General features: G+C 40.9%; 1 protein-coding gene across 2 annotated transcripts; it reads right to left on the bottom strand.

The window, feature by feature from the left end:
* Nucleotides 1-370: 370 nt before the first annotated feature.
* pde7a (phosphodiesterase 7A) lies at nt 371-18,818 on the bottom strand. 2 transcript variants are annotated; one of them, XM_026362510.1, is made up of 12 exons: nt 17,685-18,818; nt 8,343-8,403; nt 5,501-5,587; nt 4,687-4,850; nt 4,526-4,589; nt 4,056-4,252; nt 3,681-3,812; nt 3,493-3,584; nt 2,840-2,984; nt 2,650-2,746; nt 2,440-2,520; nt 371-2,344 (listed from the first exon to the last, which is right to left on the bottom strand). In XM_026362510.1, the coding sequence occupies exons 1-12, from the start codon at nt 17,820-17,822 to the stop codon at nt 2,091-2,093; spliced, it is 1,512 nt and encodes a 503-aa protein (XP_026218295.1). In that variant the 5' UTR covers nt 17,823-18,818; the 3' UTR covers nt 371-2,090. The 2 variants fall into 2 exon arrangements, with proteins under 2 accessions (XP_026218295.1, XP_026218294.1); XM_026362509.1 differs by having other exon boundaries at nt 5,501-5,590.
* Between the last annotated feature and the right edge of the window lie 1,778 nt (nt 18,819-20,596).

Genomic DNA, 20,596 nt, shown 5'->3' on the forward strand with positions numbered 1-20,596 from the left:
TTTTTATTACCGTCAGCAAACTCCATAAAAACCTGAAATCTATGAATAAGGTCTATTCACTGAAACACTTGTGAATCCAAAACCTGATTTTTGCTTAGTCCTTTGTGCAATTTCTTTTGACTTGTCGCTTTATTGCTGAATCCAGATCAGAACTCACTTCACTAGTACATATTTAATAGTTTCTGAACAGAAATAGAAGTCAATGGTAGGCAGGGATTAAGTTAAGAATTCACATGTGTTAAGTGAGCAAAGTTCATTGTTGGCTTAGTCCTTTAATTTTTCTTTAAACAAAATGAAGAAAATCACTTAACCTTAGAGCATCACTCCTAACTAGTTGAGATTAGGCAAAAGAAAAAAACGACAGTAAGTGTAAAAGAGAAATAATTTATATTAACTGCCAAATACTCACTAAACTGTGTGACAGTCAAACATTTGTCAACAACAGGTTTTATTATTCAAATTGTAACTGCAACAGGCATGTATCAAAAAGGTCAATACAGCAAAGCCTTTACAAAATCTGGCTCGACACTGAAGTCTTCCCAAAAATGGCTGTCGCAACAAATTGTAAACAATTTTATCAACAGTCTTACAGCACTTACAGCAAAATACAAATCAGCTAAAGTAAGAAAAGCACCTGTTATCTTTCAAAATGTTTAAACACACACAATTTGTGCCACTATACAGAATCAAAGAAGACAAACCAAACAAAGAGGTGGAATGTTCAAAGTCACTCGACTTTTGTTTCCGTACAAAACGAAAAAAACAACTAAACAATCAAACAAAAAAAAAAAAAAAACGGACAGCTGGAGTTGTTCCTCACAACAAAAAGGCAAAGGGATTGGACAGTGCATTCAAAGACAAGCACACCATGCACTTGATGGGAACAGGAGTTGGTTTGGTCACTTAGCATAGTTTGTGCATAGTTATAAGGCATCAATCGAGCAGTCCTTTAGGTTGCATGTGGCTATGAGAAACATTCTGCAGAGAGGGAGAGTCTCCTTCAGTAGATCCTAGCCTGCAAAAAAACATAAACAACCTTGCATCGCCCCCAGTTACCTCCTCCCCCTCTCCCTCTTGATAAGAAACTGGCGAAACCCTGAGCGAGTCGAGTTGTGTTGAGTTCCAGGTGAGATGCATGTGCAGTGAGTTAACTGATCTCCAGTCTGGGAGGGAAGCTACTCTGAGTTCGACCAGCACTGGAAGGTTCAGAAACATCAGAAAAGGGCTAATTTCTATAATACCTTCACAGGGTGTCTTGGAGATGTCATGGAGACGAAGCTGCACATCCAACACCACCATTATGTGGGAGTGCAAGAACACATTTTAGCACAGGTGGAGTTTCTTATGGCATCTGGTGTGTTTGAATAAGGTTCTGCTCATGGCTTCAACAGTGGGATGACAGTTCAAACAAGTGGTTCTTCACATCTGTGCTTCAAAGGCAAACCGTGGAGCTGACATGATTCACTTCAGTTCAAGGGAAAGAGACAACAAACAAGGAGACGCGTAAACAGTCTTCGTAGAGGCAGCAAAAGGACCGGGCTTGTCACATTTCTTTTTCTTTTTTTTTCTTTTTTTTAACATAAGGAAGAATCTTCAATACAAATGCAACACGGCATTTCTCTAAAGTCTTAGGAGGGTGTCGTGAATACTCCAGTTGTCTCAGTCAATTCAGTTCAGATCATTCTTAAAATCTTTGTTTTCAAATGGCACTTCAAAATACCAGAAAAGTCTTATACTGCTTTCCCCTTATAAGGTTCACAAAAGTGGTGTGTTCAGTCACTAATGCCAAAACTACAGTGGACAAATAAATAAAGCAAATAAAAGAAAATACAGCAGTAGCCAAATGAGGTATCTATGTATTGCTCTATGCCAAAAAAAGAGTAATTAAAATTAAATAAATTAAATAAAATCAGTGGTTAATCAAGATGGGAGGCAAAACCAACAAAATAAACAAGATGTCCGGATCAGATGGGGCGTCAGCGAAGCTGCAGGCTGGGACGCCCCACACGCCCCCAGTGTGTGGTGAGGCCCTGAGGCCGGGGCCAGGGTCATGAGTCAGAGGGTTGAGGTGAAAGGGCACACGAGGAGTGTCAGGATTCTCTGCTTCCCTGAGGTATTTCTTTGGAGCTGGTTCCTCCTGCGGCTGCAGCCATGTTGCCATCTTCTATGTCAGTGCCAGTTGTGCAGGGTTCTGCCTCCTCAGGGACAGATGTTTGTTCCTGCTGTAGGCCGCCCCAGCTGGCCTTGTTCAGCCCCATGTGGCCCAACATAGTCTGAGACAGACGTGTGTCGGAGAAACGAGCCCACTCTGCAAACAGCGGCTCCGCCACATACGTCATGAAGCCTGAAGGGGCAGAAGAGGCAGGTGGAGGAGCTAAATACTGAATACAACATCTAACTGAAAGGTGAAAACAAAGAAAAAGAAACACAGCTACACACCTATTTGAATTCTGCCAACTGTGTTTGTCCCTCTGTCACAAAGTGGGCTGACTTCAAGTTTGTGCCTCCTCTCAATGTCTCCTACACAAGCATAATGAAATGTGAGACGTAAAATTAACAAATTAACTATGTTGTGGCAGTAGAGAATAAATGCTGATGCAAAAGATAAAAAGAAACAACAGAAGAGCAAGCAGGAGAAAAGCAGATAACCTTGTTGGAAGAACTCTTCTGTCACTTTCTCACTCCACTGTTTGCTCAGTTCCCACGGTCTGCAGGGGTTACAGATGTCTGCACACTTCAGAGCCATCTGCACGAGGTGGCAGTAGAAAAAACTAAATAGGAGTTCACAGTTTTGCTAAGGTACAGAACTGGTGTGTGTATTGTAGAGAAAGTGACTGACCTGCAGAATGAAGTGTCGGTGGCTTGCGTTGCTCAAGCACAGGTTTTCCTGGTCCAGGTGCATCCGAAACCTGCTCAGGTAATCGTTCTGTCTGCTGATGTCTGTGGCCAGAATTAAGGATCCCAACTCCCTCTCCATGTTCAAGCTGAGGGGTCACAAAACACTGTTATTTAACAAACTGATTGCCTATAAAGTTAACTAATTAAGGGGCTGATTAGCTGCCGAACAGTCAGAGTGAGCATACTGAGCCCTGTCCACCACAACATTAAAACCACCACATACTTTTAATGCTGTGGCTGATCGGTGTAGATCAGGACAACATTAAAAACAATACAGACTAAGCAGACCTGACCTCACTGCTTCACCTGATGAGCCTGAATTTAGTTTACACATTATTGTGACCATGTTGAAAATTGCAAGTAAATGTTGAAAGGTGAAACCTAGTAGGATTGTCTAGAGGACGAAAAAAAACTCTCCAAGCACTATGTCTGGCGAACATCACTACTACCATCCCTGCCGAGGAGGAATGAAGGCGGATGAGTACAGCCATACACAGAATATCAAAAGTTACATCTGTAGCTTTAATACACCCGTGCCATCTAGCATGGTGTGTAGCAGAGCTTTCTTGGTAAACATTTCAGTGTCAGGCTGACCTGTCCTCAGCAGGCAGATGGGAGAACAGCCCAGTCTCTCTGAGGAGGCCCACTGCTGACTTCCAGTGGTGGTTTTCAAGAACTGAGGTATTCTGTGAGTTTAAAATAGAAATTGTGCACAAACATGTAAATGTTCAGTTATTTCATAAGTTTTGGAAAACAAAAGTGCGATTGTTCTGTGGTTTTACCCTGTAGAGTGTAGCTAGATAGTGGTCAGTCTTGATGAGGAAAGGTTGGTTGACACCAGGATGGTCCAGGTCATGAGTGGCAGCTGCTAGTAGTCCCAGCAAAATATCGTAGGAGGTCAGAGACTGTGCAAGCTGTACTCACAAAGAGACAACAGCAGAAAGATGGCCAATTATTTAAATGTATAGTAAGTACTGCTTAGTTCTCAAAATTTTATACAGACACGGTATTGTGAGTCATTTATAGCCAAAGGTATAGAAAACGGAAAATGACTTTTTATTTGAATTTAGAAAACTCAAGCAGCTCCTCACACAGCTAGCTAGCTTCAGAATTACACATAATCCCTCAAGCCAGAAAGTATCAAAATAGTTTGTCACCATGGGTTCCCGCAGATAGCAGTACATGGCCTGTGTGACATCTGCAGCATGGACAGCATTGTGGTAGGGGTTGTCACTATGGTAGTCCTCCTGAACCATGACCAGAAACCTCCAGAGTTTGACCATGTCCAGCTGGAAGAGCTCCACCAAGCCATACTGGTTCAGTAGGTGGAAGGTCAGGGTGATCAGACTGTTTCCTGAAGACAGAAGAATGAGCAATTCCACTTTCTGGTTGTATTAAATAAAGGAATAATAGCACCCTTATGGACATAAGTACATAAATACAAGTTTTATTTTTCTTTACCAGGCAGAATGTAGTGATTCAATAACATTTTCATTCAGTACCATCCAATAGATGGCACCATTGGTATCACTTCAAATCTAAAGCTGAGGTGATGCTCAGTTCCACAGTCAGTGCTGCATTACTTATGTTATCAAACACTATTTCAGATCCAAATTTATTTACCTACCATTTGTCAACCTATCGAAGAGAAAAATGTCAAAATTCCAGTTTCCAACTTTTTCCAGCATACACTGAAAGACCAGGGAAAAGAGAAGCGCAGAATTAACTGAAATCTGAACAAAGCAAATCATGCATATTTATATGTCCTTTTATCGCTCCGTCTCATACTCTGGCCTGTCCAGTGTAGTCTTCATCCAGGATGTGGAGAGGGATCTGTTGGGGGACTCCTCGCAGAAAGCGAGATGAGTGCAGGTACCGCTGGAAGCTGAGCAGTCTATGGACCCTCCTTTCAGGTGCAGAGCTGGCTGATGTGGATCCACAGCCAAGTCGTGCTGCACACCGGGACAAAAACACACACAAACCTTACAAGAGGAATACTGTGTGAAAAAGGAAACGTTTTTTTTTTTTTATTTTACCAATAGGATGTGTTTATTTTAAAAGCTCATCTGGCTTAGAGAATCATCTGGGTCACACAAATTCGGTAGCAATCTGACACCACCGCAGCCATATACAAACAGTGGCTGCTGACACAGCCGCCCACTCGTAAGCCTTTCGTCTGGGATCACACAGCAGACATGCTTTGTCAGTGGTCTCTCACACGTGCACAAAATCACTGGATCTGAATAAACCGTGGCTGCGATCCGGAAACATGTCAGCAGGAGGTAGGATTACTTTTGGGTCAAAATGTCAACACACACACAAACACACACACACTTCTTTGTAACTGTTTGATGTATTTTTTTACAAAGGTTTCAGTGAGTATATAAGTGATTATTTTATTACACATCTATTCACAAAGCGTTGATAAAAAGCCTTTAACAAGATTTACACTAAGACACACCTTGGTCTTTATCATCCTGTGAAATACAGTACAAAAGCAGCATACAAACATTTGTTAATCTTGCTGGAGAGGAACAAACAGTGCGTAGAGCTACAGGTTGATAATAGAGAGTCAGTGCACATGGCTGTGATTCATACTCACTGTGGAGAGTTCGGAAGTCGATGCACAGGTATGGATGGGAGCTTCTACGTTCTGGTTCAAACCCAACCTGACTTCTGACTCTCACATCTCCTAGAAGAAATCAGCACTTATTTCCTCAAGGTTCACATTGTTTAAAAAAAAAAAAAAAAGTCTGAATGTGCTAGACCAAGTAGTATTTACATGTTTTGCATTATATGCTAGAACTTAGGTGCCACAAACAGGGACTTTACCACAAGAAAAAAAAAAAAACACCAATACAGCTGAAATCCTACCCCCTTAGTCAGTGTATTTCTCATCAGAGAGTATTTCTCTTTCACATATACTTCTAAAAAGCTGAAACTGACTCTGGGTTTCTGGAAATATTATAAGATAAATGATACATTTACAATTCTCCATTATTAGCCTCACTTGACTCATTCCCAATTTTTTCAATGTTATTTTCATTTGACATGATTTTGTGTGCTATTTGCTATGTGTTATCATGTTTGTTTCTTCTAAAGTAAAACTAAAACTTTGTAGCTTTTGCAGTGCAGTGTAAATACATCTTACTTACATTGTAAATCTTGAATTGAATTCAACATTAATACTGTACGTTGTTTGGTTTTTAGAAAATCTCCTTTCAGAATTGTCAAATGATTAAACAATCTTTTATCTTAGCCAAAATGACAAGGTGTCAATTTTGTAGTCAATACATTAGTGGACTTTTTGTAAGTGTGGGCAGACAACACCACAATCATGTTTCAGCTTTGTGTGAGATAATCTATCTTACACCAAGCTTTGAAAGTGAAACAGGACTCTCTAATGACTCAGTGTGGTAAAACCCATCCTTTTGGTACTCGAATCAAAACAAAACAAACAAAGGAGAAAATCAGATTTTGTAAATACTATTTGACCCAAGTCTGCCTTCCACTATCCATGTGCGGACACATTCCCACACAAGCACACACTCCCACGTCCCAGAAGAGAGACACAAGTCAATCAAACAGCTGAGCATGCGATGCCATGTCAGGACAGTCTGCTCTACTATTAGTACTCCGAGCCACTGAAAGTGATCTATCGTACATTGATGACTGTTTTTAGTAGTCACACAGAGGAACAGGGACAGGACAGTGGCCAGTCTGCTTATTGACTGCAGTCAGGAGCAGTGAGAGCATAGTGAGATGGCAGGATGGTGTTAAGACATTGATGCAGTAAAATGCTAGTGTGTCCTTCCAGGCAACACTCTATATACAGCCAGACTCTATGGAAGAATACTGATTAAGGTGCTAAACAGTGCAATGACATGTTTCCAGCATGGCACTTTTGATTGTGTCATGTGTGCGTTAGAGTTAAATTCAAAGCAATCACACGGGTATGCTCTCCCGATCTGCATGTTACTTACTTGCAGACAGCTGTTTGAATACTACACAAGCTCCTATCAAAATACCAAAAACTAAGAATTACAATTCAAGGCATAATAATGCTCAACATTATTTTGAAAATACGTTCTTAAAGTTGTCGTATGAATGTGGAGAATTAATCCATATCAGTAGTATTTCACATGCAAAACTCAATCATAATGAAATAAATAATGAACCATGCTCTGCTACACAGTGAGTGTTTGCCCGCATGTATGTAGATATCTGCAGTTGCATGTGTTGGGTTCAGCACGTGCGTGTGTGTGTGTGTGTGTGTGTGTGTGCTTTTGTGATTAGTGTGTTTTCAGAGTCACAGGGTCAAGGCACTCTGGGGTAGATGTAGGTCATGTCATTATAACTGATGTGGCGAAAGCTCTGAGTCCTGCTATTTGAAAGCACATCAGGACTAACTTTGCAGACTGAACCCTGGCCCAGGCAAACACCAGTCTGCATTAGCGTGCCTCTCCTCACACTCAATTTAATATAAAAGCTAAAGAGACAGATGCTTTATGCCAGTGACGTATGAGGCTGCAATCATACTTAGCCAAGTAAAATGATTAAAAAGCTAAAGCTCCTGCAGTCAGCTCAATAAATTACTGTAACTGTTGACTAGACACATGGCAGCACTCAACTTGTGAGCATTGTGAATGTATAGTAATATTATGTGAAAGGTACAGTATAACAGATTTCAACAAAGACACTCAGTAAACCCTACAATGCTCTTTCACGTTAATGCTCCCCTGCTACTCACTATACTTCATAGCAGCAACCTTAAATATAAGAATGACACTGTAAGCCATCATGCTTTCTTTCTTGAATTAGAGTGGAAAAGGTTGCATGTGATGACACATCTATCCATGGCACACTGTTGTCAGGGGTACACCCAGGCTCTAATCGTACCATTACCCCCAGGAAACTTATTGATTAGGAAGATGCATCAGACTCCATCTGCCTTGCTGAGCGACAAACCCTGCATCTTCCCATCCATTTTCTAAACTGCTTATCCTGTTCAGGGTCTTTAATGGCAGGACTGGGCCAATGGAAGCACACGCCTAATATGTACACACAGATATGTACATAAAGACTAAAACACACACTGCCTGCCTGTTTAGGGTTCAACTGAAATCCTTAACAAATCTGATCAAACTTCAAAACACTCAACACTATAGATACACACAACCTAAGCCTATCGTGATTGAGAGAGATTACCAAAAGGCCAGGGATTGAGTGGACTCTGGACAAGCACTCTAGTGAGTCCCCATCTCTGCATAATCTCTACATCCCTCTCTCTGTTTCAGATTCATTAATTTCCCATCTCACTAGCCATTGGGGTATTAAGAAATTCATGTTATCGTTGAGGGGAAAAACCTACAGTTGTGATGAAAGCATGTGTGTGTTTACTGAAAATGCAAGTGTGTATGCAATGAGAGTGGGGAAATACTTACCTAGCATACGAATGTACAGTGCTGTCTGGTCGGAGCTGTCGTAGGAGATGGCCCCTCGCCTCTGGACAAAAAAAAAAAAAGAAAGAAATATAAACAACTGCCCAAGTATATACTAACATGATGATGTGATTGTAATATTACATCAACGTAATACCTTCCACAAGTAGTTCTTATGTACAAAATTGATGTGGGTGGCATCACAACCCCAGATGACACAAATAGACACGTCTCAAAAACATATACAGACCTTCTTAAGTGGAGGGTGGTGTACTGTTGAAACTGTTGGTTCTAATCTGCCATGTGTGTGTATGTGTGTGCATGTGTGTGTACATAAACTGAGACACTGATAAACATGTTCCAGGTCCATATCATCAACCTGATACAGCACTGATAGGCTGCTATCAGTCATGTGAGAAACACATTATATGGACCAACACAGACATACACACAGCATTTCCATTAATCAGAAATGATTTCGAGTCTCTCAGCTGCTCTAGTCCATTCTGTATTTCTAGTTTGACCAGTGAGACTGTGCCATTTGTTCTTGCTTCATCCTGCAAATCAGCTCTGTCGTCCACCTAGCTAAACTTGGTAAAAGATTAGACCAAAGCTCAAAAGAATGTCACAGAAAACGCCACTGCAGCCTGAAGAGCTAACCGCTAAAGGCAGGGGTAGATAGTCATATAACGGTGCTTTCAATGTGCTTGAAACTGATATCAACAGATAACAAGTAATTAGAATTAAGTTCTTTTTCATTTACTTAAAAAAGATTGTACCCTAAATTCTTACAAATTATTTAACTAACTGCACTAATCTAAACTTAACATTTGTGGCATGTGCATCAAAAAGGTGTATCTAAATCTACATTTGAACATTTAATTTAGGAATTTAGGATTCAGGATTGTTTTTCCCCGATAATAAATAATAGAAATTTGTATAGAGAAAAAACAAGTGGCCAGAAAACGAGGCTAACAAACCGTATGCCCATGAAAAACTAAATCATTGTATTTGCCACCTCTAGTATCATTGTGTTTGAGTCACTTCCTCTTCCTTTTATAGAGAATATACAGTATTGTTGATGTCGTGATGGGAAGATTTTAATGCAGGTCATGATTGACAGGTGTCAAAACACAGTGCATCACAGTTTGCTGCGTAGCTACAGACTAGGGTTGTGTATTGACAAGAATCTGGAGATATGACACATATCATGATTCAAGGGTTATGATTCAAGATAAAGTAATACTGTAAGCAAAACGATACATTGCAATTTTTTGCAAGTCAAACAAGTCAGATGAAATCACCGTTTCCTGTATAGAAATGCACTGGCACTCTCGTGTGTATGTTTCAATACATTTACTGTTTATATTGACACAAGATGCACCAAAAGCTTCCAGTGGCAGATCAACGTGTTTTGACATAGTTTAACATAGATAATCAACAATCAATAATAATAATAACAACAACAACAACAACAACAACAACAACAATAATAATAATAATAATAATAATAATAATAACAATAATAACAATAATAACAATAATAACAATAATAATAACAAGAAAGATATTCTCTTTATGTTTCTGGATCCATAGACATTGCTGAGATACTGTGCTTCTAAAACAAGTTTTCAAAATAAAAAGATTCCAGCAAGAAAAGTTGTATGTTTCACACTTGGTAAACAATATTGCTCATCTGAATGCAGCTGCAGCGACACTAGCATAGTAGTATGCTAGTAGCATGTATGACTGTGGTATCTCCATATTTGCTCTGTCAACAGGCAGCTGCTCTAGGCTACAACCTCTCCATGCACTCAGTGCATCCAACTCTCATTGGGGGCTACCCTTGTCTAGGGTTACCCATTTCACAGTTAGATGATATGACTGGCTGGTTGCTTCACTGACACTAGATTCATGGACTGGCATTCTAGTAGTACACACAGCTAAAAATGTGTTAATGTTTACTGGATAACTAGAAGAAAAACAACAAAACAACGTTTTAAAGCCATTTCTCTGCACGTTCTTCAAAGGCTGAAAACAGGAACAAAACGGTGAAACACGGTAGCCCACTAATTTAGAGAGTAAATCAGAGAAGAGAGATAGGGCTGCTATATCTATTAATATTCTGGGAGCATTTGATGACACAGTCAACCGGTCACACCACAAACACAAACACGTGCAACACACAACTGCATGTGCTTGTATATTCATTACTTCATATCCTTTGGATTACTCCGAATCTCCTTCACACACACATACAAACTTGACACTGTCTGTCCCCTAAGCTCATGACAGCCACCACTCCAAAGCTAATATTTTACTGGCGAGCAAACAGCTTGACTCAGGGTAGGTAATCTGCAAAGTTGTATTTTAGTGTCAACAGGCCTCTATGTTTACACACAGCACTGGTGGTTAGTGTGAGCATTATAGATTGTATGTATGGGCTGTGTGTGTCTTTCTGTGTCTGAGTGTGTAAGGATTTTGCTGTCTGATGTAACTTGCATGGGAACTGTATAATGCTGGCTCTAGGGCTTGGAATGGAAGACTGACCAGCAACACTTGGCCAAACAAACCTTTTGGCCAAAGCATGCTTGTTGCGCGCGCACATGCACACACACACACACACACACACACACACACACACACACACACACACACACAGGGCCAGTCACCAGTTGGCACTTAAGTGGACACTGGCATGTGCTCCCTTGCAAGCTGGTAAGAATGAGGTGGCAGTACTAACACTTTGTCAATGTCACATTCCCACTGTGAATGAAGGGGAAAGTCACGTATTATCTTTGAAATGGCCAACCCACAACACATACCCTTGACTGGCAATCGCTTATCACAAATTTCACTCAAATAAAACATTAGAAATGTCATCCAGCAGTGGTTAATCCCTTTATTAAAATGTCTGTTCAAGTAAGCGTCCAGTCTGACCTGTTTTTATATTAGCATCACTTGGCATCAGAAGTTACAGTTGCGGTCAAAATTATTCAAATTGTACAAAACTTTTGTTTTTGAAAAAGACTTTGAACAAACTTTCAGCTGTTTGTAAACAAACAACGAACAAACAATTTAAATAGCTCAACACGACTAATGTTTCAAGTGGTTCCTCCAAATTCAAAATGAAATGCAACTTTGAATGACTGTGGTGTCAAAGTTATTTAGCCCCTTCAGTACTTCAATACTTTGCTGAAGAAGATCTTCAGCAAATGTGGTGCATACTGAGACACCAGCTTCTTGCAGCCTTTCTGAGCAATCGTAGCCTATTCCTCATGGGCAATGGCCTCTGGTCCACCAATCTTCTTGGGGTTGTATGCAGCAACTGCTTCAAATCCCACAAGACATTTTCTATAAGTTTCAAGTGAGGTGACTGTGATGGCTACTCTAGAATCTTCCAAAATTTCTACTATAACCAAACCTCGGTGGACTCTGATGCAGGCTTGAGACTATTGTTCTGTGGAAAACTCCAATGATGTCCAAGATTCAGTTTCCTCATAAATACTGTGATGCTTCTCCTAGGAAGTCTTGATACTTTAATGAATCCATAAGCTGTGGTTTCCACGCCCGAAGGATATATACTCTGAAAAAGCTTAAACAACTCCTGCATTAGAAGAACTAAAATACTTTTAAACAAAGAAACTACTGGATTTTTCCACTGACTTCAATACAGAGATCTTGGCGTAAGCATCTAGTGAGCATAGGAGAAGTGACAGCTATGGGGATTTATGCCTTGGCTTCACTGCTGAACTGCACTGGTTGCCAATTTGTATGCAGCCTCTGGCATCAAGCAAGGCAGTGCTAAGAATAAAATGTCTACCAATCTGCTGGTCTATGTCATTTATGTCCTTTTTGGATCTAAACTGGAGTTTGCTCATCAGCCATTGTCATCTCTAATTTATCCTGGTTAGTGATAAAACAAGTCTTTCCTTTCCTGATATTATGTTGTAAGGAATATTATTTCAGACAAGGATATTCAGTTAAATACAGATGAAGCTCAATGGTACACACACAAACACACACACATAGAAACACAAAAACTGTGTTGAGAGTAGTGAACTACTAATGGGATGGAATTGCTTTGCTTAAGACAGTTTTAGGTCTCAGGGGTGTATTACACGTATCTAGATTAGGAGCTCATATGTGAAAAATAATTGGCCATAGTTTTTTTTGAATGATGTAGGTTTTGAATCTTAACTGGTAAAATTAAACTTAAATGTATTAGGTCAATTAGTCATATATACTGATTCCTGCAATGTATCATCAAATGGTCAAAAACGTTGTTGCAAGTCGTTTCAGGAGTCACCTGGCTGTAGGAGGAGGGGGTAACTAATATGTTTATGTATGACCTGCAACAGCTACAGTTGCATCAAGTTGGTGTTTACTCAGAGCAGTCTGAAAACATGCCAAAGTGTTTTGTTTAGAGTTTACCACCACTGTAACAGTCTGTTCATTGTGCTCCCTGCAAGTCCACGTAAGCTTATTTACATATGGCTATTTCTTATCTCAGCTTAGTCGAACTGCCTGTGGGCAACATCACCGACATTTCCGAAGGTCGGGAGGTCACATGGTGTCTACACTTATAACAGAGTAAACCGAGGTTTCAATGTTTGTCATCTTGTGAATCCTGCAATTAAATAGATGCTAACAACATCGCAAAGGTTTACAAATGTGACCTAAAGTGTCCTTATTGGAATCTGCTGAATTGCAAGTAGAGAAGCTGTGTTGAAGATCTGCTCTTTGTCCCCATTATCAGCCATCTTATTGTTATGATTATGTTTGCACAAAGCAAGCTCACTGCCATATTATGCATGCGTGTTTAAATCAAAAGGCTCTGGCTGAGTTGCAAGAACTCAAATTCAAAACAGCTCAGTGGTTTCAAACATGCTCTCGTCATCACAGCATTGTGACTGAGCTGATATTGTAGTGTAACATCCTCTGAACGGTGTTCAGTGGTCCAGCACACAGTGCAGCATTCTCATACTTCCTTGTTTCAAGCATGCCTTTATGTAATTTTGTTTTAAAATTGGCTTTTGGTTGAGGGACAGGCCTGTTGCACATTCAGTAAGTCAGCTGGGGCCAAGCAAATGAGGAAGCCAGCAGTATTCTTATACTGACATATCAGAAACAAAGCAAAGTGTGCACGCACGCACACGCACGCGCACGCGCACGCACACGCACACGCACACGCACACGCACACGCACACGCACACGCACACGCACACGCACACACACACACACACACAGCCAAGATAAAAGCAGCTGGACTCAGCACGGTTTCATAAAATGAAAGCTTCCTTCTGAGTTATGACCTCTTGCAGAGCTGTGCTGTGTGGGACGGCACATTCCAGCAAATGAGTGCAAGGCCACAAACATGGACAGGTTTGGAGTGAGTATTTGTTTGTGCACCAGCCGCTGCATACACTAAAGCCATAGGTTGAGTCTACCTGTTTTAAGAGTGTATTATGAGAACACTACCCACTCTGAAACACTTCAGCTACAGTGAGTTTTTTTTTAAAGAGAGGGCTGCTGGATGGGGAGAAGATTACCCAATTCACCCCAATGCAGCTAAGACAATAGGGTGAATGGGCCCTCTGATGACAAGTTAGTTAAAGAATAAAGGAACATACTGATTAAGCTGTAATACATCAGTGACCAGTGTTTTTTTTTCCCCCTTTTTACTGGCAGTGTCATAAAATGATTTAAGCTTTCTTTACACAAAGGGCCTTGTATAAATGTGGTTTTAGCTGCACTCTATGAAACAAGTAAAGGTAAGGGGGAAGAGAGAGATGTGCTTCATATTCTCACAAACTGTCTAGCCTGCACAGGAATTTCATTCACTTCAAACATCATCCCCAGGCTCTAATTGCTTCTCTGGACAGGCTCAATGCACCCCCCTTGAAGGCTTTAACTTTCTGACATAGGCAAACAAAACCCAGTTCCCCAACCTGTGCGTCTATGGAGAATAATTTGGGGTTTAAAACTAGAAGCACTGGTAAATGAATTATCCCTCCCCGAGTAAGCTCATTTCATTTTTCTGCAGGGCTACAGGAAGACGGGTTGCTTTACTAAATAATGCACATCCTAGCTTAGTAAAAACACCTTCCAGGTCATCCACAGACATAAACTGAAGTCTGGCTGTGCAAGGGTTAAAGATTTTGTGAAAGGTTGTGAAACACCAGGCTGAGAGTCTGAACGGCTCCTTCAGCATTCTTACCACATCCTGAAACAACGTCAATCTGATGGCAGTGCATAGAAAAAAAATTATCTGTTGTTAAAATCAACAAAGTCACTGCTCTCAGAAGAAAAACACTGTAGTGTATTTCCTTAACATGCTCTGCACAGAAACATCCACAGTGTGGATGAATCAAGCAGCACTATGTCCCTCCTTTAAATACTGACATATAACCATCTCCTGTGTCTAAACATCTAAAATGAGAGGAAGTCAATCAAGGTTTGGTGGCCAACATGCTCTTGATAGTATCTCTCACTATGACATGATGAACTGAGCTGACAGCAGATCAGTGTTTCTCATCTAAGCTGCTCTCCTTCTTTTATCACCAAAGCCACGTGACTGCTCAGACCGCATCAATATCATGCATCTGTTTATTGATTATTGCATCACTGCTAGATTTTTTTCTTTTTTGAAAAAGTTATCAGCTACACAGCCTTATCATGCCATGTGACTGGATTACCACTACCAAATCAAGAAAGGCAGCCACACAGTGCAGAAATATGCCATGTGCGACATCTCTGACAGGGGTGCTTTTATAAAATTAATGTATGATTTGCAGTTTAGATAAGAGCCATATGACTTTTTGTTGTGTCCCACCTCTTGTTTTGTACTCCTGGCCCTTTAATAATGAACTAATCTCATCAACCTCAGGCTTCTGTTTCCCCTTCACTCCAAACAGGCTAAAGAGGACCAGAATTCATTACTAGATACAAGCAAAATTCAAATCATCTTCCACCTCACTTTAAGGAATTAATCAACATGCGGCAGAGATGCATTGTAATAAAAACAAAAGAGGTACTGCGATAGATAAATGAGCCCCTTTATATAATTCAGTTGCCGGTTTCAACGCCTCCTCAACAGAATATTTACACCCAATCATAAGCATTCCACAACAACAGAGTGACATATTCTTGTGCAATTCTGTTGTGTCTTCAATCCTACTCTTTCATCCTCTGTTTACAAGAGGAAATGTCTTCATCTGTGAGGGGAGCAGAGAGGAGCGAAAGGGAGGTAGAGGGGAAAGAGAACGAAGGAGAGGGAGCTTGTGCGTGAGCGGAACAAGATAGCCAGAGAAAGAAAAGAGACTGAGACTCTGGCCATCTGTGAGTCTGGCAGCAAGCCAAACCACTGCCCACAGAGCCCAGGCACATGCCTAACTGCCTCTTTCTGCAATGGTAGTCCAGCCCTGCTTCCACAAACAACAGGCCTGAGGAACCACACACAAAAACACAGCAGCCACCAAAGACAAATGCACCCTTATGGTCATAAATAGGGCCTGAAAACACAATTTCTGTAGCAGAGTAATTGCTCTATGACAAAGGCTCAGTGACAAATGCCGCATGCATGCATGATTACCAACTTCCAACATCAAATAAAAATGCTGACTATGTCAGCAGGTTGAATTACTTAATCCCTCACTACTACTGTCTTATCACAAAGCATAAAAGTGTTTGTAAACCTTTTAACGATGTCTCCATAAAAAATGATATGCAGATTATGATTACTGGAATCTTACCACTACAAAGTGCACCGCTTGTTGCAAATTGGCCATTTTATCAGCACAAAGAAGCAAAATTACAGTACACCTCACATCCGCTGATTGAAAATTAAGTCTGGTCCACTGGTGCACCAGACCAGGAAACACAAAATGTCTAAACTTGTGTTTGTGTGCAGAGGATGAGCAATTTAACATTATGCTCAGATGGATGTTCTCTTGTGATGTTGAGTCTGAGAAGCAAGGTCCAAAAGCACAGGACCGTTTCAGGTCCAAGTCTTTCTAACGAATGCCCAGAGTGTTGACGGAGTGGAAAGATAACGGCTGCAAATATACGGATGAGAATACAGCTTAGCTGATGGTCAGAAAAGCTTTTCAGCCTGCTGATCAAACATTTCATGACATCTGTCAAAAGCACTAATAACCCAGGGATTAAAAAAAGAACACTGTAGTCGAGCAACAACGAGGGGCCTGTTGAAAACCCAAAGCCATTAGTGTTGGAGGGAGCAGCCCACGATGGTGTGGCAGGTTCAAAGCGGACACACATGGATGATTATGTGGAGCAGTGTCCTGCACAAAGCACTAACTGGCAGCGCATTGAAAACAGTGACTTAATGTTTAGTTAATGTGTTGGGAGATGCTATGCAACACCGTGGGAGTGTCTGTGCATGAACAACTAGTGAGTTATAACCCACAGACATGAGAGTACAACGAACGTTTTTTTTGTGCAAAACTGCTGAAGCAATAGGAAGTGTTTTTTCTATTGTAACAATGTGGGAAATTAGTTAATTGACTCATAAGGGTGTGATGCACAACTTTTTTTTTTTATGAGCTGACGCTGCAGGCACGTGTGCTACAGTAAGTTAAGCAAGTGTACTGGACAACAGCTCAGTTCATGGGTCATCTTCAAAAACACACGCTCATACACAAGAGCGATTTAATGCACGGCACAGGCATCATACTGCCATACTACACATACACACATACATACTCACATGTACACAGGTATGTGTCTTCTAAGTCAAATCAAAGACGGATTTTGTGCCCTACCTTCTTCTTTTCTGTTACCACAGAGCAGAAATGTAGGGGCAGGCTTACCAGAGCCACATTTTTCAAGAGTTCAAGACTGAGAAAGCAGGAAGTTTAAGTATGACTCAATGATTTGGTTCTTCTGTTAAATTATCAAGGGTTATTAACATAAATATGAGTGTGGCACAGTGCTCATGAAAAATGTGGCAACTCCCAGGAGTGAACTGGTATATTCAAGCATCACACGGTCACTGTTGGCCAAAGTGTAAGTCAAGTGGGCCCTTATCTGTGAGCAACATGCACAAATGCAAAGTGGTTTTGGGAGAAGGCTAGTTCGTGTGTGTTGTAGGTCTAGAGATAAGAAAATATTTTGTGCAGCGTCTGTGCAATTGAGTGTTCCCCTATGAGTGGTAGGGCCTAGATATCCAGCAACCACCTGCAAGATTCCTGCGGTATTTTCATATAATTGATTAAAAGGTGGTGGTTTAGAGGCCTGTGTGACTGCTAGAGACACATCTACTGTGACTAACTGAAAGCAAATAAGCTATGAACAGGATTTTTGTTTTTATTTTGATTCCTTTACCTGTGACAGCTGCCTTGGATCAGGAGCCCCGAAGAGAGAAGAGCTGGAGCTGAAACTAATGGCTCCCCTTCGGCTAAGGACATGTTTGGGAACCGGCCTGTCTAGAGGCAAAACCGGCAGCTGATAACATACTTCCATTGAATAAGTCAGGGCTGGATCCGGATCAAAAATATAATAATTTAAAAAAAAAAAAAAAAAAAAAAAAAGCGCTAATATTGAATGATAACAAATGCAAGACGAAAACTGTTGACTGGTGAATTACAAAATCTCCCAAAGGCGATAAAAAAAAAAAAAAAAAAAACCTTTTCAATATTGTGGAAACGATCTGCTGTCGAGCTGCAAAGTATTTCTGTTCATTATGGGCGATTCAAAACTTGTCCAGATCGCCTTCATGGATGCTGCGTCTCGTCTACCTCCACCGTTTTACCTCCTCTGCCGTCATCGTGAAGGGAAACGTTCATGCCGCCGTCGCGTTTGCTCCTTTCCTCCTCATCTTAGTCAGATCCGGGCCCACGGACGACGAGACAGTCTTGCCATTTTCTGGGTCTTTGTGAAAACGCTTCCTCATTTTCAAAGCAGAAAAAAACGGCCGCTCATTTGCGTTTCGTGGCGTTTCCAGATCCGCATATCACGTATCCCGAAATGAAAACAAAAGGCACGACCACTTCCAAAAAAACACGTCCTCCACATATCACATCGTCCGCGACGCCGGCGGCTCAAGTGAGGCAGCTCCAGGATGTGAGACCTTGTCAGCCGTGACCGGAAGATTTGGCTTTTTCTGTTTTTTTTTTTTTTTTTTCTGTTTGTTTGTCCTCCTCTTCGCTCATTCAGACTCACATAGTTGGAGATCAAATCAACATGTAGGACTTCCCGTCTCTTCTCTGAATCTGCATGATGATGAACGAGCAGTTGTCCAATTCAGCGCTGACCGTAAAACACTGAGTGTGTGTGCCTCAAACAGGGGAACCCCGACGGTCATCCCGTTCACCGCCACTCCGGTGGCTTTTAAAGAAACGTGGTGGCACGTAGCACAGGGATTATCAACCATAAACGACCTAAATTGTGTTTTATTTCCCTACAACTACCTACCTATCGTCCTAAACATTAGCCTACGGTACGGTTTTAAAGCACACACCACCTGCCAGAGATGGTGCTGTTGGAGCGAGAAAATAACGCCCTTGTGTTAGCACGACCAATGGGGTGGAGGTGGACATTGTAACGCGAACGCTGATTGGTCAGCGTCGCGTCGCCGGGTAAAACAGCTGTTAGGATTGGCTACGAGCTAGGGCGATCCCAAGACCTATATGAGCAGTCGTTTGCAGACAGTGTGGACTTTCTCAAGGGTATTCCTCCACAACGGGGCTTGCCCTGCATCATTGCCTGCGATTACCTTCCTCTCATGAGTCATGCTATGGAAGATTTCTAAAGCCTAAATAAAAAACGAATCACACACAGATGTATGGTAAAATACAATACCCATTGTTGTTTGTTTTGCTTTTTATGTAGGCCCATGCATTTACTGAGTCACAATTAAACAAGAGAGATTTATTTTAATTGACAACCGTTTAGGCCTTTGCCTTGATTTATTTGACTTTCAGTGTGACATGGCTTTCCCGTGCCACATTAAAGCAGAGTCACACAACAAAGTAAACAGGTGTGTTTCATTTCATTGTTGTCCAGCAGTGGGCAACACAGACCTCTCCAAGTGAAATCGTTACCAATCCACAATTAAACGTGCCAATGATGTTTTCAGCCATGGCTGCAGTGGATATCAGATCTTGTTATCTCCTAGGCCCCCATGAAACGCAACACAACCTAATCTAACCTACAATATGACCCAGCCAAAACAATCCATTTTTTATATCATATTTGGTATAAGATATAGAATTCAAGGTGACACGTAGGCTGATGCAAGACTCTGAAGTGCTTTAAAAAGTAGTCACTAAGTAGTAAATAAATCCAACTGACGTGCAGACAGTTTAAGACAGGTATTTGCAATCAGATAACTCCAGAGTGAAATGGTTGCACTTTAGAAAAACTTTGAGATGGTAAAGATGAAGATCTGAGTCAAAGAAGACACCATGTTTTTTTGGCCTCCTGGATCAAGGTAAGTTCTCTAAAGTTTAAGTCTGTGACGAGTTTTCTCTCATTGAGCCTTCACAATAGAATAGAACAAAATTAGCTTTAAATTTGCAACTTAAATTTAGTTGTGTCCTGGATGAGCTGGCACAACCAGGCAATATACATATGACAACAGTAAACAAAGCTGAGTGTCCCCAGCAACCAGTTCCAGACAATCCAATGTGCTCTCTCAGTCTAAATGAATCTCAAGATTAACTGTATCAAACTCAGCACCAATGCAGAGGTATCCTGTTATCATCAGATACTGAGGCTATGTAGTATGATAAACACAGAAGTCAGATAAACAATTAAAACTTAACGGAATTTGGACCTGTATTTGTATAATTTGAATTGTGCACATACTAGTTTCTGTAAAATGTTATTTAAAAAGGTAAGACAGGAAATTGTTTTCACTAATTGGGGTGTTGATGTTTTTCTAAAAGAAGTTTAACAAGCAGTGTCTTAAATAGTGATAAATAGCCGGGAGGATTTCCTCAAACATTTTTACAAAAGGATGTAGAAATTCAGTTTTGTCACTACCTTCCTGAGCACTTTAGCACGTCACACCTGTCACTGTATACCGGATATTTTGTTTATGGTACTGTGTTCCTGACAAATACTAGATCTAATGGTGGGTGTCTTCTCTCTTAAGTAGCCTACAAATCTATATCTATTCTATAGCAGGACTTATGAGATCATCGATTGTGGTAAAAGCACTTCGGACTGTTTATGTTGGCATTTATCAGGTTAGCAAAATGCAATACATGACCAAGCAGTCTGAAATACTTTAG

The sequence above is a fragment of the Anabas testudineus genome, chromosome 2 (assembly GCF_900324465.2).
Source record: "Anabas testudineus chromosome 2, fAnaTes1.2, whole genome shotgun sequence".
Lineage (NCBI taxonomy): Eukaryota > Metazoa > Chordata > Actinopteri > Anabantiformes > Anabantidae > Anabas > Anabas testudineus.

Excerpts from the sequence above, each read along its gene's own strand:
- pde7a (XM_026362509.1), bottom strand. The coding sequence starts at position 17,822 with ATGGAAGTATGTTATCAGCTGCCGGTTTTGCCTCTAGACAGGCCGGTT. Across the intron at positions 4,851-5,500 it reads CGACTTCCGAACTCTCCACA|CACGACTTGGCTGTGGATCC; the intron begins GTGAGTATGAAT and ends CCCGGTGTGCAG. Across the intron at positions 2,747-2,839 it reads ACCGACACTTCATTCTGCAG|ATGGCTCTGAAGTGTGCAGA; the intron begins GTCAGTCACTTT and ends CACCTCGTGCAG.